The 25,232-nt window shown below is 36.2% G+C and overlaps 1 protein-coding gene across 1 annotated transcript in view; it reads left to right on the forward strand.

The window, feature by feature from the left end:
- PPA2 (inorganic pyrophosphatase 2) overlaps positions 1–25,232 on the forward strand; it is an 84,928-nt gene that overhangs the window by 29,566 nt on the left and 30,130 nt on the right. The window contains exons 7-8 of the mRNA XM_029951392.1: positions 958–1,044; positions 12,231–12,357. Coding sequence (XP_029807252.1) covers positions 958–1,044; positions 12,231–12,357 — 214 coding nt within the window. The remainder of the gene's footprint in view (positions 1–957; positions 1,045–12,230; positions 12,358–25,232) is intronic.

The raw sequence follows: 25,232 nt of genomic DNA on the forward strand, positions 1-25,232 counted from the left end.
GCTTAACCGACTGAGCCACCCAGGCGCCCCAAGAGTATACTTTTTAAATTATCTTTATAAAATTCGAAGAACCAAGCTTGGATAATCTGAAATTATCCCTAAATAACAGTCCTGAGGCGACACAGTTTCCGCATATCTTGTAATGTAAATCTGAGGAAAATAATTTTAGGGGATTTCCACTGTTCCATTTAGAATCAGGTAATTATGAGGCTTTGGGGGAAGGATTGTGCCTAAGGGGATACTTAAGTTTAATAAATTTCTGTGAATGGTGTTCATTTATAAAAATGTCCGTGTGTGTATTTTATAACCAACAAGGTACGTCTTTTCAGTAAACTGTAGAGTTGACAATTTTTTTATGTTTTTGTCAAGGTCTTGAGATTTGATGGCAAAATAGAGGGTTTTTTTAAATGAATTGAAGTGAGACAAAAATAGATTTTTCTTTTATTTGGTGTAGATACTATCTTGTTCTTGAGTTTATGAAGGGAAAACTGGGGTTTTTTTCTAGTAGAAGTCATTTAAAGAATAGGAAGTTTATTCTCAAACACGAAAGCCAGACCCACTGCTGTTACCATGTCAAAGGAAGCAACGAGCGATGGAAGCAGCAGTTTAGGCAGCCGGTGGAAACGGCACAGACAGTGGAAACCTCTGAACTGAAACTTGAAAAGCGAGCGTGAATTTACACGCTGACTCAACTTGGAAGAAGAGTATGTTTGGAAATACTGCCCATTTTCAGATGTGATTATACAAAAAAATGAGGAGGGAGGAAATACTGTGAATTTGTATTAATTTTGATGATGTTTAAGGTTGTACTGGCATGTTGGTATGGAGCCTGTGTGATTTCTGAGAATTTTTCCTTTGGATTATGACTATAAAACTTTGGGATCATGTGGAAAAATTTAAGGTACATTTTAGTGAGTATTAACCTGTATTTTTGCTTCCCTTCTCCCCCTTTTGTAGACTTGGGAAGATCCCCATCGAAAAGACAAGAGTACAGACTGCTGTGGAGATAATGACCCTATTGATGTTTGTGAAATAGGCTCCAAGGTTTGTTTTCTAAGGCCACGCTGTTCTAATGTGTGTTCTGGTTTATTCACGCCGTAAACTTTCCATTCTCTTCAGTTCTTCAGCTCCTCTAAGTTCTAGCCCGTTGCTTCCTCTGATACGACTCCCTTTTTATGTCTTTATTTCCTTCTGTTACTCTAGGGGTTGGTCAGCTGCAGCCCACGGCAAGGCAGAGATCGGGCCCCACCGGTTTCCTCAGGAACACAGTCAGGCCCATTCTCTTGCGTGTTGTGTATGGCTGCTTTCGCACCAAGGTTGGGGAGTGGTCGCAGAGACCGTGCCATCCGCAAAGTCTAAAGTGATTACTATCTGACTTTTTACAGAAAATGTTTGCTGAGCCCTGACTTTGGCTTCCTTACCTGTTAGCCAGACAGGAAATTTAATTCTGAATAAAGCCAACTGGTACTCTTGTTTTTCTGTCTGCTTCCAGGTTGCCAAAACCCACTGAAGGAGAACAAAACATTCAACTTCATAGGTTGCTGCTACTTCTAGAATTCGATGTGTTTTTGATCCATTTTTCTATTTTCTATTGCATTTCTTGCTAATATTTGTTGTTCTCTGCAGACATTCAATGCCTTGTGCTTTGTTCTCACTTAAAAGCAGAACATTTTTGTCTATTAATTTTGTAGAGCACATAGGAACCAGCAGATAAGGGCTCCCTTGCCCTTCTTAGGCAACCAGACTACCTGGGTCCACACACATTATTTCTTCCTTTCTTCTCTTACTGTGAGAACTGTTCCTTACGTGAGACCTGGGCTTTTCCCGGTGCTCTAGATCCTGTCCCTTCCTGCCTCTTGAGTGACAGTATTTTCTTATCCCTTCTCTGTTCTGTATTCACAACTTCTCTTTCGTTATTGGCTTCTTCCCATATTGCCTTCTTCCCCTTCACATGAAGACTCAGAAAAAGAGTTGGTCAACACTCATCCTCATCTCCTACTTTCCATTTAATCTTTGACCTGTTTCAAAACTGTTTCCATCCCCCATTATTTCCGTGAAACTACTCTCACAAAGGTCCCTGCTACCTTTCTTTTAGCCAAATCTAGCAGACCTGTTACATAGGTTTGTCGACCTTGAATTCCCCTTAGCATTTTATACTGTTAACTTTGTCTTCCTTCTAGAAACAGTCTCCTCACTGGACTTTGTGTCATAATATCCTGGTTGTGCTCTAATTGTTTCCTTCTTGATTTCTTTTTCAAGCTCCTTCTAATTCTTAAGTATTAGTTGGCCCGAGATTCGTGCCTTTGTCTAGCTCTTCTCCTCTATTTGGATCTCCCTTTATTTTCCTTCCAGGGGAATAGGTTTTTTATTTTTTGCCTGGTTTTCTTTTTTATCCTTGACCCAAATTTCTTCAACATTTAGGACTTTTTTCCCCCTTCAGTAATATTTATTGTTACGTTAGTGGAAATAAAATCAAGCATGAACCTTCCCTCAAAATGCTGCTGTCCCAACAAATCTTATTGTTTTTTTATCTTTTCATGTTTTCTTCCTCTTGGGATCAACATATAGACATTTTGATTTTCTTAGACATTTTTTCCAGTTTATTTTCTGTTAGTTAATAAAGTTAAAGGCTTCCCTGGATATAGCGTTTCCTTTTTCATTTCTTATGGTATAACTGGATATGGGGGACAGGGTTTCTAGACTGGCCCCTCAAAGCTGTCTGCCCTAATCCCTGGAATCTGTGAATATGGTAATACAGCATTCCCTTGATAATATTATTTTATGTGGCATAGTTTACTTTAAGGTAGGATTTTCCTGGATTTCCCATGCAGATCCAGTGTAATTAAATGAACCATTAAAAGTATGGAGCTTTCTCTTGCTGGTGGCAGAAGAACTCAGAGGTTCAGAGCGTGAGAAGTACTGGTGTGCTGGTTTGAACACAGAGAAGGGGGCACACGACAAGGAATGCAGTCGGCCTCTAGTTGCAGAGAGTGGACCCTGGTTGACACCCAGCAAGTTATTGGGGACCTCAGTCGTACAACTACAAGGAGCTGACTTTATGTGGATTCAGCATTAGAACCTTCAGGTCAGAGCCCAGCCTATGCAACACCTTGATTTTGGCTTTGTTGGGCTATAAGTAGCCTTTAGATTTGTCATAATTTGTTACAATTCAGTAGAAACACAGGATAACAGGCTTTAACAGTTTTACTTTCCGTGGTTTTGTTGTATTGATTGGGTCCAGCCAAAGTTTTACCTCATTCACATTTGGAATCAGCATAGAACTTTTGTGGTAGACCGCTGTTATATTCTGCTCATTCCAGGCCCCTGAGAAGTTAGCACTTGATGAGTGTTAGCTGATAAATACAGGTAGAGGTCAGAGAGAAAAAATATTATTTCTGTAGACCTCTTATGTTCTACTTCATGTTTGTATTGTATCCTTTGCTCTTCAAGGAATAAGTGGTAGGATTTCCATTTCACTGTTGAAAAACGAAGTCTGAACACATTGTGTGAAGTAATTTGCCTAACATCACCTTTAGGAATGATGGAGAAAGAATTCAGCTTCATAGTATTTATGACATAAAAATCCTGTGTTTTGAAATCTTTTCATAAGAGCTAGAAAGGTTGATAATAACCCCAGTCTGATTTGCCTAAAAGCTTTGTGGCACACCTACACTGTTTGAGAATATCAACTCACTTTTCAAACTTGGTGAACTACAGGATTCCCAAAGAATTAGTCACAGACTCTGCTGGATACACTGATTTCCTCAGAAGGGTAGACTGATAGTTTTATAATGGAACTGGGAAAATAGGTTTTATATTATAGCCAGTGCAGTTTATTCCTTTAGTTAATGATACCTCAAACAATATTTAGTAAATATGAAGTAAGTGTTAATTACCATCTACAGTGTAGATCTGGGGGCACCTGGGTGGCTCAGTCAGTTAAGCATCTGACTCTTGATTTTGGCTCAGATCATGATCTCATGGTTTGTGAATTCAAGCCGCACACCAGGCTCTGTGCTGACAACAGACATCCTGCTTGGGATTCTCTCTTGCCCTCTCTCTCTGCCTCTACCCCTCTCATGCTGTTTCTCTCTCTCTCTCAAAATAAATAAATAAACACATTAAAAAAATGAAGAATAAATCTTTGTTGGTATGAAACTCCTTTTTTTGTGTCTGGGTATGCAAATCATCTGTAAGGAACGTCATAGTAGAAATAGAAAGCATCTCTGAACACGACACTGTAAATGGACAAAGGGAAGGGAGCAGAGTCCTGGAAGCTGATAATAGATCCACAGATATGGAAAAATTTAAGGTTGTTGCAGTTCCTTGAGAGTTCATGTATTAGTCATTTGGTGTCTTACACCACACTGCATAAATTTGTTGAATTGATTTGGAATGAATAAAATTATGGGGGATTCATAACAATTTTACCATGTGTTCTTCAGTATCTTATTTTGAGTTTTTGGTTTGATTGACAGTTTCCTTTCTAGGCTTTAAAGGGGTCACAGCAGGCCGGTGGCTTGTCCGGTCCCTTTCTGTTGCTTACGAGATTAGAGCATGTATCATTCTGATGCTAATCCCCAGACATGTTTCCAGTTTGCTGGTGTCACCATAACCATCTCAAATCTGCTCTTACGTGATATGAAATTTCAAAGTAGATTAATTTTTGTGAATAAAAATAAAACAATTTACAATGTGCTATTTAAATTTTTTTCTAATCCGGGCTTCTTTAATCTATTTATTTATTTTTAGAGAATTTATTGCCAAATTAGCTAGCATACAATGTATACAGTGTGCTCTTGGTTTTGGGGGTAGATTCCCATGATTCATCATTTATATACAACACCCAGTGCTCATCCCAACAAGTGCCCTCCTTGATACCCATCACCCATTTTTCCCTCCCCCCCCCCATCAACCCTGTTTGTTTTCTATATTTAAGAATCATTTATGGTTTGCCTCCCTCTCTGTTTGAAACTATTTTTTCCCCTTCCTCCCCCCATGGTTTTCTGTAAGTTTCTCAAATTCCACGTATGAGGGAAAACAGGATATCTGTCTTTTCTCTGACTGACTTATTTCACTTAACATAATCCTCTCTAGTTCCATCCACATTGTTGGAAATGGCCAGCTTTCATTCTTTCTCATTGCCAAGCAGTATTCCATTATACATATACACCACATCTTCTTTATCCATTCATCAGGTGATGGACATTTGGATTCTCCATATTTTGGCTATTGTTGCTAGCACTGCTATAAACATTATGGCACCTGTGCCCCTGTGCGTCAGCACTGCTGTATCCTTTGGATAAACTCCTAGTAGTGCTATTGCTGGGTCATAGGGTAATTTTGTTTTTTATTTTCTGAGGAACCTCCACACTGTTTTCCAGTGTAGTTGTACCAGTTTGCGTTCCCACCAGAATGCAGGAGGGTTCCCGTTTCTCCACATCCTAACCAGCATCTGTTGTTCCCTGAGTTGTTAATTTTAATGACTCTGGTGTGAGGTGGTATCTCAATGTGGTTTTGATTTGTATTTCCCTGTTTGTTTATTTGTGAACAAATTATAGCTGAGAACTTCCCTAATCTGGGGATGGAAGCAGGCATCCAAGTCCCAGAGGCACAGAGAACTCTCTTCAAAATCAGCAAAAACAGGTCAACACCGTGAAGCATCATACTGAAATCAGCAAAACACATTAGTGTTGAGCATCTTTTCATGTGTCTGTTGGCTATCTGGATGTCTTTAGAAAAGTGTCTATTCATGTCTTTTGCCCATTTCTTCACTGGATTATTTGTTTTTGGGTGTGGAGTTTGGTAAGTTCTTTATAGATTTTGGATACTAACTCTATCTGATATGTCATTTACAAATATCTTCTCTCATTACGTTGGTTAACTTTTAGTTTTATTGATTGTTTCCTTTGCAGTGCAGAAGCTTTTTATCTTGATGAGGTCCCAGTAGTTCATTTTTGCTTTTATTTCCCTGGCTTTTAGAGACATGTCAAGTAAGAAGTTGCTGTGGCTGAGGTCAAAGAGGTTGTTGCCTTTTTTCTCTTCCAGGATTTTGGTGGTTTCCAGTCTCACATTTAAGTCTTTCATCCATTTTGAGTTTATAGTTGTGTACGGTGTAAGAAAGTGGTTCACGTTATTCTTCTGCGTGTTGCTGTCCAGTTCTCCCAGCACCATTGGCTAAAGAGACTGTCTTTTTCCCATTGGATACTCTTTCCTACTTTGTTAGAGGTTAGTTGGCCATGCATTTGTGGATTCACTTGTGGGTTCTTTATTCCATTGCTCTGAGTCTGTTTTTGTGCCAATGCCATACTGTCTTGATGATTACAGCTTTGTAGTAGATGCTAAAGTCTGGTATTGTGATCTCCTCCAGCATTGTTTTTTTTTTTTTTTCAACATTACTTTGGTTCTTCAGAGTCTTTGTGGTTCCATACAAATTTTAGGATTGTTCTAGCTCTGAGAAGAATGCTGGTGCTATTCTGATTGGGATTGCATTGAATGTGTAGATTGCTTTGAGTGGTATCAACATTTTAACAATATTTGTTATTCCAGTCCAAGAGCATGGAATCTTTTTTGTCTTATTCAGCTTCTTTACTAAACTTTCTGTAGTTTATAGTGTACTGATCTTTTATTCTTAAGTATTTCATGGTTCTTGGTGCCATTGTAAATGTGATTGATTCCTTGATATCTTTATCTGTTGCTTCATTATTGGTGTATAGAAATGCAACTGATTTCTGTACATTGATTTTATATCCTGTGACTTTGTTGTATCCATGTATCAGTTCTAGCAGTTTTTGGTGGAGTCTTTTGGGTTTTTCATGTAGAATATCATGTCATCTGCGAAAAGTGAAAGTTTGACCTCTTTGCCAGTTTGGATGCCTTTTATGTCATCTTGTTGTCTGCTTGCTTAGGCTAGGACTTTTAACACTATGTTAAACAATAGTGATGAGAGTGGGGATCCTTATTGTGTTCCTGATCTCAGAGGGAAAGCTCTCAGTTTTTCCCCACTGAGGATGATATTAGCTGTGGGCGTTTTCATTTATGGCTTTTATGGTGTTAAGGTATGTTCCTTCTATCTCAGCTTTCTTGAGAGTTTTATTAAGAATGGATGCTGTATTTTGTCAGATGCTTTTTCTACATCTGTTGACAGGCTCATATGGTTCTTATCCTTTCTTCTGCTAATGTGATGTGTCATGTTGACTGATTTGCAAATATTGAACTAGTCCTGAAGCCCAGGAATGAATCCCACTTGGTCATAGTGAATAATTCTCCTAATGTACTGTTGAATTCAATTTGCTAGTATCTTGTTGAGAATTTTCGCATCCATGTTCATCAGAGATATTGGCCTCTAATTCTCCTTTTTAGTGGGGTCTTTGTCCAGTTAGGGAATCAAGGTAATGCTGGCTTTGTAGAATAAATCTGTAAGCATTCCTTCCATTTTTATTTTTGGATCAGCTTGAGAAAGATAGGTATTAACTCTGCTTTAAATGTCTAATAGAATTCCTGGGAAGCCATCTGGCCCTGGACTCTTACTTGTTGGGAGATTTTTGATAACCAATTCTATTTCTTCACTGGTTATGTGTCTGTTCAAGTTTTCTGTTTCTTCCCATTTGAGTTGTGGTAGTGTGTGGGTGTCTAGGAATTTGTCCATTTTTTTCAAATTGTCCAGTTTGTTGGCATTTAATTTTTCATAGTATTCTCTAATAATTGTTTGTATTTCTGTGGCATTTGTTGTTATCTCTCCTCTTTGATTTGTGATTTTATCTATTGGGGTCTTGTCTCTTTTTGAGAAGTCTGGCTAGGGGTTTATCCATTTTGTGTATTCTTTCAGAAAACCAACTCTTAGATTCATTTATCTGTTCTGTTTTTTTCTTGATTCTATATTGTTTGTTTATGGTCTACTCTTTATTATTTCTCTTCTTATGCTGCCTTTGGGTTTTCTTTGCTGCTCAGTTTCTAGTCCTTTAGGTATGAGTTTAGATTCTGTATTTGGGGGTTTTCTTGCTCTTGAGCTAGGCCTCGGTTGCAATGTACTTTCCTCTTAGGACTGCCTTTGCTGCATCCCAGAGGGTTTGGACTGTCATTTTTCATTTTCATTTGCTTCCATGTATTTTTTAAGTTCTTAAATTTCCTGGTTGACCCATTCATTCTTTAGTAGGATGTTCTTTAACCTCCATGTATTTGGAGGCTTTCCAAATTTTTTGTTGTGGTTGATTTCAAGTTTCATAGCATTGTGATCTGAAAATATGCATGGTATGATCTCAGCCCTTTTATATTTGTTGAGAGCTATTTGTTGTGACCCAGTATGTGATCTGTTTTGGAGAATGTTCTATGTGCACTCAAGAAGAATGTGTATTTCTGCTTTTGGATGAAAAGATCTGACTATATTTGTTAAGTCCATCTGTTCCAATGTATCATTCAGAGCCATTATCTTTTACTGATTTTCTGCCTAGATGATCTATCCATTTCTGTAAATGGAGTATTAAAGTCCCCTATAATCAAGGTATTATCTATAAATTTATGTTTGTGATTGATTCATATATTTAGAGACATAAACATTTATAATTGTCCCTCTTCTTGATGGATAGATGCCTTAATTATGATATGATATAATTAAATATTTAATATGTAATTGAATATAATTAATATAATTAATTCATTTCCTGTTACAGTCTTTGTTTTGAAATCTAGTTTGTCTGATATAAGTATGGCTATTCTGGCTTTCTTTTGATATCCCGTAGCATTATGGATAGTTTTCCATCCCTTTGCTTTCAATCTGCAGGTGTCCTCAATTCTAAAATTAGTCTCTTGTAGGCAGCATATAGATGGATCTTAGTTTTTATCCATTGTGATACCCTCAGTCTTTTGATTGAGCTTTTAGTCCATTTACATTCGGAGTGATGATTGAAAGATAGGGATTTAGTGTCATTATGCTATCAGTAGGTTTCATGCTTGTGGTGATGTTTCTGGTCCTTTGTAGTCTTTGCTGCTTTCCACTCACAGAGTGCTCCTTGGTATCTTTTGCTGGGCTGATTTAGTGGTCATGAACTCCTTTAAATTTTGTTTTTTCTAGAAAAGGCTTTATCTCTTCTGTATTGAATGACAGCCTTGCTGGATAAAAGATTTTTTAAACATTTTTTAAAAGGTTTTACTTATTTTTCAGGGAGAATGAGACAGTATGTGAGCAGGGAAGGGCCAGAGAGAGAGGAAGACCCAGAATTCAAAGCAGGCTCCAGGCTCTGAGCTGTCAACACAGAGCCTGACATGGAGCTCAAACACAGCCATGAGATCATGACTTGAGCTGAAGTCAGATGCTTAACCAACTGAGCCGCCTAGGCAGCCCTGGATATAGGATTCTTGGCTGTGTATTTTTCCTTTTCAGCACCTTAAACATTCCCTGCCACTCCTTTCTGGCCTGCCAAGTTTCAGTGGACAGATCTGCTACTACCCTTATGTGTCTACCCTTGTAGGTTAAGGCCCGTTTCCTTAGCTCCTTTCAGAATTCCTTCTTTATATTTGTGTTTTGCTGATTTCAGTATGATACTTCACGGTGTTGACCTGTTTTTACTGATTTTGAAGGGAGTTCTCTGTGCCTCTGGGACTTGGATGCCTGCTTCCTTCCCCAGATTAGGGAAGTTCTCACCTATAATTTGTTCACAAATAAACCTTCTTCTCCTTTCTCTCTTCCTCTTCTGGAACTCCTGTGATTCGGATTTTGTTTCATTTCATTGAATCTCTTAGGTCTCTAATTCTGCCCTCATGGTCTAGTAATTTCCTTTCTGTCCTTTTCCCAGCTTTGTCATTTTCCATTATTTTATCTTCTATTTCACCTATTCTCTCCTCTGCTTCGCCCATCCTTGCTGTTACTGTATCTAGTTTATTTTGCACCTCATTTACAGCATTTCTTAATTCATCATGACTATTTCTTAGGTCCTTGATCCCTGCAGCAGTAGATTCTCTGCTGTCTTCTATGCTTTTTTTAAACTCAGCAATTAATCTTGTGCCTATTATTATAAATCCTTGGTCAGGTATATTATTTGTATCTGTTTTGAGCAATTCTCTGGTTGTCATTTCTTCCTGGAATTTCTTTTGAAGAGAATTCTTCCATTTCATCATTTTGACTAGTTTTCTGTCTTTTACATTTTTTAAGAGCTTGTTATGTGTCCTATACCTGTGAGTACTCTATATTAAAAGGATCATACAGTTTTCAGGGCCTTACAGTTCTGTAAGGGTTTTTGGAGTGTGTCACGTGCACTCTGTTACTGTGTCTTGACTGCTTTCTCACTACTTACAGTGGTAGATTAGATCGTCAACCAAGTGTGCTTTGATTTGTTACTTGAAGTAACCTTGGAAAAGAGAAGGATTGGGGGGGGGGGCACGGGGAAGAAACCTTATCCCAAACAGAGAGAAAAGTGAGAGGGGTGGAGAAGAAGACCAGACAGAGAATCAAAGAAAATATAGGGCTTCATCCAGAAAGAGAGAGAGGAAAATAAAGAAGGAGATACAGAAAAGGTGTAAAAAGAATAGAGTAAAAGTGCCTGATTAAACAAACAAACAACTAGAACAGAGGAGAAAGAAAGAAAGGATAGGGAAGGAAGGAAGGAAGGAAGGACGGATGAAAGGAAGAGAATATATATAAAAAGAATTGACCAAAAAAATTAAATCACACTGTAAGGCTCTGTCCCACCCATTTGTCTCCATACGCCCCTGGAGCTTCTTCTGTCAGTTTGTAGCCTGGATTCCTGAATTCCAAGTGTTACAGCCTCAATGCTGCTGTGTTTGAGGGACGAGGGAAATTCTGGTATCCCTGCTCCTCTGCCATCTTGACTCCTCCCCTGTAATGTGCTTTTTATGATTGATTCCTAGGAATTCCCCTGCCATCAAAGTCTTCTTCGGGGTCCTCTGTTGGCACCATTGACATTTTGTATGGATAATTCTATTATTGTGGACTGTCCTGTTCAGTATCCCTGGACTAGCATCAGATGCTAGTAATACCTCCCTGTTTTTGACAATGAAAATTGTCCCCAGACAGGGTCAGATAGTCTCGAGAGGCAAATTACCTCTGGTTGACAACCAGTAATCTAATATATCACAGAGTTAACCAGTGTGGCCAGCCTTACCCTGGTAGTTGTGTGACAACTTCAAATTCGAACATTTTTGTTTTATAAAAAATCTCCTGGCATGAGGTGTATAAGTGTCCCCAACAAGATTGGAAACCTTTAAGAACAGGGATTTTTTAAAGCTACATAGCGTTTAATATAGTGATGGGTACTTAATGCTGTTCAGACATGTGAGAATCTGGTTAATAGAATTGTGCATATTTCCCTCCAAGTAAGATTTCAGTTTACTTTATGAAATGACACGAATCTATTTTGTGTAATTAGTTGTAACTAATTACAAATTCATGTAGATTTGTATTAAGATTTTAGATTCATTTTGCAAATGTTCTGAAAGGATTTATTTGTTGTTATGGTTTCAGATCTGGGTTTTTTTTCCTTCTCAAATTTCAAGACACAATAATGACTTTCTTTTGCATACTTTGCTTTCCAAATGTAAAGCTGCATCTTGAATCATGACGGAATTTGTTCTGAAGCATGTGTTCAAATTTTAGTTTGCAGTGAAATTCTGTAGGGCCAACAGGATATAGAAGGATGCATGCATACAAACAGCATTGCCAACTTTGAAGGACCACTGAAATAACTTTTATGCATGGAGCATCTGCTTCAACATCATGCAATTTCTTGGTTTCTTTTAAAATCTTTTTAAAGCATTTTATTAAACCTGTTTTGTCGGTGTTTTTAACATATTCTTTCAGTGTCATTCATTATCTTCTTAGGCTGTACTCTAATACTTTTCACTTGTAACTGATAAGTATGGTTTGCAAAAATGCATTTTAAAAGGATTCTCAGGTCTCTTTTTTATCCCCAAGCAGCAAAAACCATGTTTATACTATGTAATGATATACATGGGTTTATTTTCTGTTTATTAGGAGTTCTAGGCTTAATACATTAAATTTCAAGATCTATAAATAACATCAGTTTCCAAAAAGGGATCAAGATACTTAATTTTAAAAGGGATATCATAAAAGCCTTTATAGACTGTTTTTACATTATCTTTAATTATTAAAGCTTTATTAAATTTCATTCTGCTTTTAATCTTTCATATGGGTTTAATGATATATGAGTAAATTTCTCCAAAGCCCTGAAAATGCTGAATTTCTTTTCTTTTTAAAGGTTCTTTCTCGTGGAGAGGTTATTCGTGTGAAGATCCTTGGAATTTTGGCTCTTATTGATCAGGGTGAAACAGATTGGAAAATAATTGCTATCAATGTGAATGACCCTGAAGCCGCAAAATTTCATGGTAAGTTTGTAACTTTCCAGAAACAAGTAAATTAGGATGTCATTTGAATTCTTGGAATCTAAAGGGGGCTCATGTAAAACAGAATCTGTATATTTGAGAGTTAAATTTACGTGTGTTTTTTTTTATTCTCTTCATTCACAGATTATAATGGGGAATCTATTATGATTCTATCTGAGTTGTGTTATATTCCTAGGAAGAACAAGAAAGAGAAAAGGCTAGATAGGCAGGTGGTACCTCAGGCTAAGAAAATACCTTCTGTAGGTTCCCTCCCTCCTTCCTTCCTTCCTTCTTTCTTTAAATCTCTTGTTCATCTGAGTAACTAGAAAACTAAGGAAGGCATGTTCATCAAGGATATAAACTATTTCTGTACCTAGTTTTTGTTCTGTGTTATCTTTCCAGATAACTGTCCTTTGACAAAATTTTGATGTCGCAGAAATTTAAGTTTGAGAAATAGCTGGTATGGGAAAGAGTGGACTTTCTTGGGAGTCCGATGCACCTTAGTTTGAGTTCTGTCTGTGCTTTCTATCTGAGTGATTTTGGGTAGATCGTCTAACCTTTGTGAATTTCAGTTTGGTCACCTGTAAAGGGAGATGATTCTGTCTACTTGTGAGCTTGTCGGCAGTAGGAGGTGATTCACTTAAAGCATCTGGCTGTACACATCACGTGTTGAATATATGGCCACTGTTACTATTCTTCGACTGTTTTCCTCCTATTTTTCTAGCCTTGTTTCTTTCAGCTTCATATTTTTTTCAGGTTCCAGGGTTCTTCTAAACCTCATTTAGAAAATATGCCATTTCTGAATGGACTGAAACTCATTAACACTTAAGTGTTAACCTCTCTCAATTTATGTACATTTAACATCTTTTCTCGCACATAGAACACCAAGAGATTTTATGCCCTTCTTGAGTGTAATTGAGAAAGAGAAGGGTCTGATAAGGTGAAGTACAAAAAACCTCAAGGGCAAAACTAAAACATAAAAACTACAATGAAAATATGAGACTTGAGTCCATACCATATATATTTTTTATCTGTCTTATTATTTTATCTTGCATTTCTTTATCATATTTCTCGTATATACTTAAGTAAGAGAAGTAAAATACACTGTTCAATATTTTTTAATGCATTAAGTGCTCCTCAAATGAGACTGATAAAATCATGATGTAACAGCCAGCCAAAATACCATCTGAGTAACTAATTTGCGATACGACACACTGAAGTTATGATACTCTGCTAAGGGATGCCCTCTCTAAACTGGAGAGGCCGAGAGCCCGAGTGAAACTATGTGGAATGGACTATTCTTTAGCTCAGAACTGTGGAGGTGTGATTTAACTTTTTAAACTCTTACCGTATGCCAAGCACTCGTACCTGTTCCAGGACGTATTATTATTCTTAATTTAAAGGATGCTCCAGGGACTTAAATAACTTGCCCAGATTTGCACATCCATTACCTAGTAGAACTATGACTTGAGCTCATTTCTGTTTGACTGTAAAGTCCATTGTACATCTGCAATACCATACTAAGTAATTCTTACTTGATTGTAGGAATTCGTGGTTTTTGTAACTAGCACGATTGAAACCAGATTACATAAAGCTAATAAGTACCTTATGTTTCTCTTAAGTTTGCTAAGGTTAGAATGAAGAATTTTAAGTCTCTTTTTATTTTAATTCTGTTTGTGTCCTGAGTGGAGAGGATTTTGCACTTTGGCATCTTCTAAATTCTTTTTGTGTATGCTTGTACAAGAAGACACACAGGAAGGAACACTGAAGATTATTTAGGTTGAGGTGACATCAGACACAAATAATTAGAAGAACTTTGTTTTGAAAGAAAAAAAGGACTTTTTTTTTCATTCACCAGAAGGAACACATATATTAATATCATAAAAAATACAACAGTGCTTCTTCTCATATGTCTTTTAAAATCCTAAAATTGAAAAGATTAGTTGAGTGTTATTGACATATTTTGCTCTGAAATAGTGTGCTGACACTGTGTTTTGTATTTATTTCCTGAAAGAAATGGATATTATTTACTTCAAGGATATTTGCATAGTGCTCACTCTAGGTAGTACCTTAAGTATTCTTATATATGTAGATTGTGTAAAGTAAGTTATTCTTTAATTTTAAGGGTTTTAAGTGTTTCATTGTTATTCCTTTTGTCTTCACCTTATTGTAATATATTGTACATATCTGTACTGAATTTTCTTTTTTCTCTTCTTTTTACAGTGACACAAGAAAACAATAGATGTAGGCACAAAGTGAAAGGCTGAAGAAATTGTAGTAGAAATTTTCTTAAGTTACAAAGCATAGAATACTAGATGACTTTATGTGGCAGCCTTTATTTTTAATTTACAAGTTTTTTGGTTTTTTTCAACTTTTTTTTTTTTTTACATAATTTTTAAGAGACAAAGAGAGACAGAGCACAAGTTAGGAATGGGCAGAGAGAAAAGGAGACACAGAACGTGAAGCAGGCTCCAGACTCTGAGCTGTCAGCACAGAGCTCGACACGGGGCTTGAACTCACAAACTGTGAGATCACGACCTGAACCAAAGTCAGATGCTTAACTGAGTCACCCAGGTGCTTCTAATCTCAAGTTTGTGTTTATATTTGTTGTATCATTCAGACATGATCCAGCTGTTCTCTCAATTATTTCAGACAAAAGACAATTTTTGTTGTCCTGCTGCTTAAGCAAATATTAATTGACAGCAATCCTTTTTTTTTTAGTTTTATTTATTTATTAAAAAGAGAGGGGGAGAAGAGAGAGAATCCCAAGTAGGGTCCACATAGCACGGAGCTTGATGTGGGACTCGAACCCTGATGTGGGGCATGAACTCACGAACTAGAGATCATGACCTGAGCCCAAACCAAGAGTTGGACGCTCGACCAACTGAGCTACCCTGGTGCCCCTGACAATAATCATTCTTACTTTTACTTTTTGTCTTCATTCCTCAGCCTGCTGTGTTCTCTGTGTTTTCACTAGCACCTACTAAAGGCGGGGGGGGGGGGGGGGGGGGGGGGGGAAGAGAACTGAGAGATGCTCAGTAATTGCAGGGGTTGAAAGCTTCCTAAATTTGTGAAGGAATTTAACAGTCAATTTATCTTGTAAAGGTACCTAGTGTATAGTTCAGTAGGAGCTTAAGTATTGTAAGCATATGGCTTATTTTACACATTACAGATTAAAAATAGACCTTTGGCAGGGGAGAGGAAACCTTACAGATAAACAAAGGAATCAGTTTCTTGATTTTGAGATTAGATGAAATACCTATTAGAACAACGTGTGATTTTATTGCAGTAAGATAAAAATGTATATTTGGACTAATATAATTAAATAAATATTAGCTAACAGATACCAAAAGTTTGTTGCTGTTCTCTACATCTTTGAAAATTAACTATATTTAATTGTAAATTAAGCAACATTTAAACAATTTATTGTGTCCCTTCCACATTTAACCTTCCAAAATCACAAACACAGTGTTTTGGATGGCTTTTTTCATTATAAAAATAATCATATGCTTGGAAATAAAAACTCAGAAGTGTAAAGAGGTATAGAAAATAAAAAGTACAATTCTCCTTCCCATTTCTCACCCCAGTCTGACTTCTTCTATCTTCTTCCCTATATGTTTTTAGTTCCTCTGCACAGTTGCTTCTCTATCCTAAGCCTTGTATTTCTTACCTTCTATCTTTTCCTTTTGACTCAGATTGCGGCTTTGAAAACTGAGGAATTTAACTTCTTCTGTGTTTTTAAATTATGTTGCTGTATTTCTTCTTCAATTATCTTAAAAGCTCTAAGTATTACACTTGGGCAGTATTTACCGCTCCGTTCATTTGAACGCTGACTGTGGTTGCCCAGCGAAGAACCAGGGCGCTGAGGTTTCTGTGCCACTTCTCGGTCCTTTGCAGACCGATTTCTCTGAACTGTACAGTCGCTCCACAGTGACTACTTTTATCATGTGTAAGATCTGTTCTTTAACTGTTTTTCATATTTTGTCTCTTGAATCTGAAAATTGAAAAGTAAGAAATAGCATAGTGTATACGTGAATAATACTGTTATTCACTTCCTTTATTGTACTGATTCTGGCCACGGAGAATAGCTTGCTGCTGCACAGCCATCATCACGGGCTTCTCTTCATTGCCCGGAGTTAATGGTTCTGTTTGTTCTTAGATTCTTTCATGTCCTCTTTTTCATTTTCATTGTTGGCTGATGTACATTTTCCAAAAATTTTTACATGAAGCAGATGGGAGATTGATTCTGAGTCCATACATGTCAGAAATGTCTTTTTCTGGGTCACTTTCTACTTAAATAACTTTAAAATATCTCTTGCAATAACTTAAAACAATGAGTGTCTGAATTGGAATCTTATCACAAAGGAGTAACCGATTTTTACAATAGTGTAAACATTAGTTTATACTTGGCATTATTGTTAGGTCAATAAGGAGAAAGGTTAAAATCAGTAGGGGAAAGGATAGCTATCTATGTTTTTTTTTAATTCTGTAGTTTTCTAAGGATGTGTGTAATACAGGAATTTTTAGAGATGTTTTTATTACTCTTTATACATTTTCATTATTTTTTAGACATTTAAAAAATAAATCCCAAGTTAATTTCCACCACCTTAAGAAAAAAGAAGCTATTTTTTGACATGATCAGTAACAAAGTTTTCTTTTTGGAAAAAAGAAAGTCTGTTTTAATTTATTGACAGTATGTCCTTCCCTATTTCTGTATATATTTTTAAAATTTATTTGGGCTACAATTCTACAAGGAGGTTGTAGGGTTGTATTATGAAATAACTTCTTTGATCTCAATGGACATACGTGCCCACTGCGGTAGGTCCACTGTAATGGCCGGCCTGATATTGATAGTTCTCAACTTTGACATGACTGACCTGAAACTAGCCGTTGCGTCAGACAACGCATTTCAACTAGGAAGAAACTGTGATTGCTGCCTGTATTTCTGTAATTTTAATCTTATTTAAATCTTCAAGATTTTTTTCCATCTGAAACTGCGAAAATCTAAAAAGAAAAGTCTAAAGAACTTTTAAAAACAAGTATCTTGTGTTCCCTGATAGAAAATCGGTCACTTTGGCTGGCTCAGTAACACCTGGAGAGCACTAAGACCTTCTAACACACTGTAACTAGGTTCCAGGCTCTAATCCTCTTGATGTTACCTCGATGGCCTGAAAGAGTTAATAAGACTCCCGGGCTCCCAAATTGTTACTAGAGAATGCCTCGGCCGTTAGGGATAATAGTACTTGGTTATGAAATAACCAAGTTCAGAGCTTTTTAAGAAGACTGAAATGCTAGGGCATGTGTAATTTCTCCTTTGGTTAAATTAACCACCTTCTGTAATGTCGAGTTTCACATACTCCCCAGACAGATGTTGGAGCCTCTTCAGAATGCCAGTGATGCCTAAGGACCTTACGTCAGGTGAAGTAACCTCATAGGAGGTAATTTAGGCCTATAAGTTACTTCAGCTTGCAGAGTCTTAAAGATTTCTTTTGGTTCATCTTTAAATGAAAACAATGTTCTGTTTTTAAACTGTTGCTTGTGGAGTGATTTTACAGTTTCTAAAAACAAAAATTTAAGGGAAAAATTGAAATTAGAACACTTATATTGATAATGAATGAATTACATGAGTAAAAATGGAATTAGTGAAAATTAGGCAATTGGGACGTTTTCAACGGCCAGCATTGTACTTGTCTTAGCAGTCTCAGAATTTATCTGTATTTAATGTATGTAGAGTTTCCGCTTTTAGAGAAATTTAAAAGTCAAATAAAATTACATAGTTCTTTTATGTCTTTCGAAGCAGTAATAATAAACATGTGAAAACCAAATCTGTTCGGTTCAAATTTTCATTTGTTAAATGAACACTTAGTGTTCGTGTAGTTATCTTAAAAATAAGCAAATTTACATGGTGTTTGATTTTCTTACTTTTTGAAACACAATTTAATACTGTTATTTAGGGAGAAAAAGTAGAGAATAGCAGAGAACTGTTAAAGGAACATACTTGTGTTAACCTTTAGAACCAGCAGGAATGGAGTTCAGTATGCTTTTCTGCGCGTGGACTCTGGCACAGGAAGGGGCTGGCACGTCACCACGTCATCCTGAAAGCGCTAACATTTCTGTAACAATGACTGCATGTCTAGTGATTATGCTGAGTGCTTGTTTGGGAGTATCTGTTTAATATTTGCATAAGCTCAGCAAAATGTGATCCTGTCTCCCCCACCTTTTTCAGATTAAGGAACTGAGGCCCTGGGGAGGGGGAATTCTTTGTTAGAAACTTGTCTGCAGTCTTACAGGGAGCCACTGGAATCCCGCTGGGCTCCGGAGCCCATGCTGTTCACCGCATCCCACTCCTCTGCAAAACTGTCGGGTAGTTGCACGTATCTGTGGTCTTGTACAGTGTTGCTGGGAGTGCTGACCGTTTGCTCTTAAATAATGTAGTCATTAGTGAGTTAATTATGATTAGAGGTCCCAGTAAAAAGGATGGCTTTTTTGATCTTCATTCCTTTGATTTCATTAATAAGTATACCTGAATAGGCATGGGTATGTAGGGATGGGGTGTGGGAGGAGGTAGTTTAAGGAACAGGGACAAATTGAGTAAAATGTACTATAATTAAGAATAGAATTACGTTACTGGGAATATCTTGCTTCTTTTTTAAACCTTGACCTCTTCCAGTGTTTTTTAAGTTTCAGTCACATTCTTGTGGTATGGTGAAGGGTAGGGGAGACCTAAATTCTAAAATCCTCTCTTGTGTTTGTTAGCTGACTGTGGGAAAGTCCGATAAGCTCTGGAAGCTTTAGTTTCTTCAACTCTAAAAACGCAGGATTTATCGGTACCTGATAAATCGGTAAATGATACCTAGCATTTTTCCCACTTCTTAAATTTTGGTTATTCTGGGAAATATTTTTATTTTTGTTTAAATGTTTATTTATTTATTTTGAGAGAGGGGGAGAAGAAGGGGCAGAGAGAGAGGGAGAGACAATTCCAAGCAGACGCCGCACTGTCAGTGCAGAGCCTGATGCGAAGCTCCATCCCACATGATTGTGGGATCGTGTCCTGAGCTGAAACCAAGAGTCAGACCCTTAACTGATAGAGCCACCAATATTTCCACCCAGAAATATTTTTGATTCATTAATTTCAGCCTTCTTTTAAAGTGGAAAGCTCTAAATAAATTATCTTCAAAGATAGTACTGAAGGAGACACAGTTTAAATTAAAGGATTATGAGGTAAATTTCTTGGGACATGGGCGCATTTTTAAGTTCTCTAGGGCAGCTCTTAGATGATGGAGCTGGAACTTCGTTGGAGATCTGTCTGACCCCAAGCCTGAGTTTTCAGCCCTTCTGTTAAATGATTCAAAATTAAAACCAGATTAGAAAAATTATTTGAATTTCTTCTGTACTTAAGGCACCCGAATGATTCTTACTATACTGGTTGTGCATTTCTTATGAAATGGCAATGAATATATTTTTGGGGAAAAAATCTACCAGGTCTTTTCCAGGAGGTTTTTCTGATACAATACCAATAGGCCTCTGTGTAGGATTACTTTGTTTGGTATTTCTTATTCTGCTGTGTGTTAATTTCCATTGTTTTTCATGATATTAATATATATTCTTAGTACAGGTGTTGATAAGAGTAGAATCAGTGGAAAAGGGTAATGGAGAAGGAAACAGGAATAAAGTGAGGGTTACTGAGTTCATCAGTCTGTGTACTATGAGGCAGCATAGATGTGCAGACCAGTGTGGAAAACAAAACCTTTTAGTGATCTCAGTAAACTGAAACTATTCAAACTATTAATTCTGAGTGAGAGCCTCTATTTGTGATGCAGAAAATATAATGAGTGTTGTGGAATGGAACTGTTCTTCCTTGGGAATGTCTATAAGATATCATTAAAAACGTATGTTCTTGCTTCCCACAGATTTTGTTCGAGGCCAGTTGTACACATACTTAGCTCTGTGAGAGCAGAAGCTATAGTACTGGGATGAGAGCTTTGTGCGTTGTTTCCTTTGGTTAAATCCCATAGAATTGGAAAGTCTTTTTACCTTTTTTTTTTTTTTTTTTTGTCTTCTTTGGACAGAATTTCAAGCATGTGGCCATTTTCTAGTATCTTCTTCCTTTTAAATAATACGAGCAAAAAGATATAGCATTACATTTATGCTATGGTTTTTATCTAAAAATAAAAACAAAAAATCCACAGCTGATTATATGCTTCCCTCCGTTCATGTTGTAGTTTGGTGGAAATAATCTAGATAAAAACCGCATTTTAATTTTTTTCTACAGATTACTAAGATCTTGTTATATTTTATGTTAGGTTCGTGTCTAGGTTTTTAATCGTAATTTTTTCATTACAATAGCTTATTTTAGAGGGAGAAAATATACTTAAAATTATGGAGTTTTTCAACGACTGCAGTTTTGTTTCCTTAGAGTCGTGTGCATTTCTGTATGTGTACATATCCATTCTTTGCATAATGCTTTGGAGATTCATGTATATTGTGTGTAATCAGTATACTTTGTTTCATTTGATTGCTGAATAGTGTTCCATTGTGTAGATATACCACAGTTTATTCATCTACTGAATGGAAATTTGGGGTTCCCGTCTTGGGATAATACAAATACAGTTGCTGTGAAAATTTAAATACAAGTCTTTGTGTGAACATAGGTTTTCACTTCTCTTAGGGAAATACCTAGGAATAGGGTTACTGGGTCAGATGAAAATTATATGCTTAATATCGTGAGAAACTGTTACACTGTTTACCAAAGGGGCTCTGTCGCCTTGCACTCCTTCCAGCAGCTGCGTGAGACAGCCAGATGCTCCCAGAGCCTCCATCCATCCTTTGTGCTTTTGTTTTATATCGTCTTAAATAATAAAATGTCTTTTAAAGAAATTAGGAAAAGCATACACACACATGGGTATTCTTCTACATTTACCCACATATTTGCCTTGTCCATACCCATATATTTTATTACAGAAACAGAAACTGAAGATCTGTAGTTGCCATTTGGTGTCCTTTACCTTCAACTATAGTACTTCAGCATTTTCTTATAGTTTTTTTTTTTCAATTTTTATCTTAGAGGGCAGAGGGAGAGAGGGAGAGAATCTTAAGCAGGCTCTGCACTGAGCCCCAATGCTGTGGGGCACAGTCCCACAGTCCTGGGATCATGACCTGAGCTGAAATCAAGAGTCGGGTGCTCAACCAAGCCACCCAGGTTCCCCCACTACAGCAATGTTTGTAGTGTGGTTCTGCTGGTGACTAATTCTCTTCATTGTATTGATCCAGTATTGTCTTTTCTCACCCTTTTGGGGCGGGGGGTGGGGTGGGGAGTGTAGTTTCACTGGATATAGACTTTTGAGTTAAAGGGATCTTTACAAAAATGTTCCATTTTCTTTTGGTCTCCATTGTTTCTGATGAGAAGTCAACAGTCAATGTATTGTTACCCAGAGTATATGATGTTTTTCTCAGGCTGTTTTAAAGATTTTCTCATTTTTGGATTTCAGTGATTTTTCTTTGATATGCTAAGTAGTGTCCTTTCTTTTCTATTTATCCTGCTTAGAGTATACTGAACTTTGTGGATATGTAAGTTCATGTTTTTACCACATGTGAGTAATTATTTGCCGTTATTTTTTTCACCCTATTCTCTCTCACCTTCATTCTGAGACTCCAAATACACTGTTTTGACCACTTTTGTCTCACAGGTCACTACAGCTCTCTTTATGTCTTTTCAGTCTTTATTCCTTATTATTCTTCAGACAGGATAATTTCTATTGTTTTATTTTCTGCTTCTGTGATTTTTTTATTTTATTATCATTATTATTACTATTATTTTGCTATATCCAAGTTTTGCTATTAAACCCATCTGACTTTTCACTCATATACTTCCTCATTTGGTTCATTTTTCTGATAATTTTATAGTTTTTTTTGTTTCCTTCACTGAAATTTCCACATGCATCATAACCATATTTTTTAAAAGTCCTTAAACATATCTGAAACAACTTCTTTAGAATCCTCATTAGCATAGGCCGTCTCGGGACTGGTTTCTGTTGGCTGTTTTTCTTCTTGATTAGGAGTCTCAGACATACCCTAGTACGTGCATGGAATCACATAGCCATCTTGCTTTTGCCCAAAAGGTATTTTTGTCCCATACTGAGTCTACAGGGTGCTTATCTTGTTTTTGAGTATTTTTGGTTTTCTCTTCTTTTGTTCTTTATCTTAATGTTGGTTAACCTGTATGTTGAAACATGAAATCCGTGCCTTATCTTTGTCAGAGGTTTCTGTTTTCTGTGAAGAGAAATGCTTCAGAAAGTTGGGGCATTGTTTTTCATTGTTGATAATTTGGTTCATATACTTGAATTGAGTGAGTCTCATTTCAGAAATAAAGGGATTTTATTTACATATTTATTTCCTCTCTGTTCCAAATGTTTTAAAAAAGTGGTTGTTTTAATTTAAACATGATAAAAATGAAAACACTTGACGAGAACTAGAAATAAAGGTACATGCATTTGTCATTAGATAAGAAGTTAATTACAAATGCATTTGAGGCCCCATCTCTACCATAAGAATAAAAGTATTTATAGAAAAAGGTTATGATTAGTTATGCATGTGTGTGTGTGCACGTATGTATCCAGGTGCCTTTCATGTTATTTTTAGTGCTTATTTACATTGTTTACATTGATTTCTCAGTCGAATCATACACGTTAAACATAAAGTAACCATCAGTATTAAGGAAAGCATGTTCAGTAATTTTCTAAATTATTAATCATGTTTTTTTATTTTTGAGAGACAAAGAATGGAAGGCTCTAGGTTTGCCTGTGAATATAATTTTGTCTACATTCCATGGAAGAGGTTTTAGGGGATTGGAAGGATGATAATAAATATTTCTTAAGAGTGATCCCTTATTTTTTATTAAATGATTTTTAATATATTGTTTTATTTAATCCTGACAGTAACTTTGATTCTCTCCACTTTATGGAAGAAAATGCACAAAATAATGTACTTTCCCAAGACGATGCAATATATGAATTCCAAAACTGGAATTTGAACTTGGTGCTGTCTGATTCCAAATGGGATGTTCTTCCTAATTTACCTGCTTTCTTCTTAAAAACTTTGAGTGTTCGTATTTTCATTGTTCTCTGAATATTAGAATTTTTTTTGGACCAAAATTTTTTTAAGTAAATAACAGAAGAGTATATTTTTCTTTTCTTTATTTTTCAATATTCTATTTTTAATTATACAAAAAGGTGAAGGGACTGGGTAGTGTTTTTTTTTTTAGAAGGCAAGAGAGTTATTTAAAATGCTTTATTGTTGATCTGTAGATGTATTATATTTGCTTACCAGGTATGTTGGCCTAATTTTCTCATGCTTAAAATTTCTTAATGTTTTGTTTGTTAAAATTCAGAATCATAGATTCATTGGTACCTTAACATATCTCTAGATTAAAAAGATCTCATATTTTAGGTATTTCTTTTTCATTTTTGATGGGTTGTATGTATAAAATGAACCTTATCAGCTTGATTTTTCACCTTTTACATCATTTGTTTCTGAAATCTGGGTAGACTTGAAGTCCTGGCAAACACATGTGACTAGAATCTCCTGGTGTGAGAGAGTGTATTTTTAATAAAAAAAAGAACAGAAGAAACTTTAGTTCACCAACCACTTTCTTTTTCTTTTTTGCTTAATAGATCACAATTTGCGACACTCTTTTAGGTTTTAAAAACAAATAAATTGGTTTATATGGAAAAGAAACCTAATGACATGAAAGGTATACCACTGTCTCTGATGAAGGAAAAACTAAGTCACAAAGATTGCCTTTTAAAAATGTAAAGTGTTATGATCCTCTAATGTTTACAGAGATAGAATGATAGGCTTTGACTAAGTAACTTTAATTTCTTTGCTTTTGTAAATTCCTAAGTCAAAATTAGTTAAAATTAAATTAAACTAGAGAGCACTGGATTTGGAAAAGCCAAATTGAACTTTTAAATTTGTTATTATATTGTATCATTATTCCATTTTGCCTTATAGCTACGATTTAATAAATAAATTTATAAATATTCCAGTGGATTTATATAGAACTATGATTATAAATTCTATATCATCAGTTTTAATATAAAAATTCTCTTAAGTAAACTCCATTTAATCTTTGTTAATTAAATGTTTGTGTTTGGACATTTATTTTGTTATAAAGCATATAATGGTTGTATACCCTTTGTTGGCCATTTGACACCTTTTTATGAAGCTTTAAAAAAAAACTAAGGTGATAAATATTTAGGTGACTTCTTAATTCATTGTACTATAACTTAGATTCTTAGTTAATATGGCCAGCTATTCCTTTTTCGTTCTTCGATACTTTAAATTTTATGTAAGTCTGATCTTTACTGGGTTTTGTTTTTAATTTTTTTTCATTGGTGATTCCTCTCAATTCTGCTTTCAAAAATATCCAAAGTTGACCATTTGTCACCACCTCTGTACAACTGTCATTTATTTAGGCCCTCATTGTATTTCATCTACAAAGACTGAATTGCCTACTTCCACTCCTTTCTTTATGATCTTTTCCCTACATGGCAGAAAGAGCAATCTTCCTAATCTGTACTCTTTGGCCCAGAGCCCTCTAAAGGCTTCTTATGTCAGAGTAAAAGAATGGCCCTCAGAGTCCCTTGTGACTGGCCTGGGCTGCTTGCTTCTCTGATCTCATCTCCTAACATTCTTTCTTCACTCTGCTCCAAACACAGGGCTTACTTACTGTCATCCTTAGGCATTTTAAGCACAACCATACCTCAGAGTATTGGCACTTCCTGTCTTCTTCCCAGGACTCCCTTTCTAGATATTTGAATGAATTGCTCCGACACTTCATCTCAGAATTTACTAAAATCTGGGGGCCCAGGTGGCTCAGT

This window comes from Suricata suricatta, chromosome 1 (assembly GCF_006229205.1).
Source record: "Suricata suricatta isolate VVHF042 chromosome 1, meerkat_22Aug2017_6uvM2_HiC, whole genome shotgun sequence".
Taxonomy (NCBI): Eukaryota; Metazoa; Chordata; class Mammalia; order Carnivora; family Herpestidae; genus Suricata; species Suricata suricatta.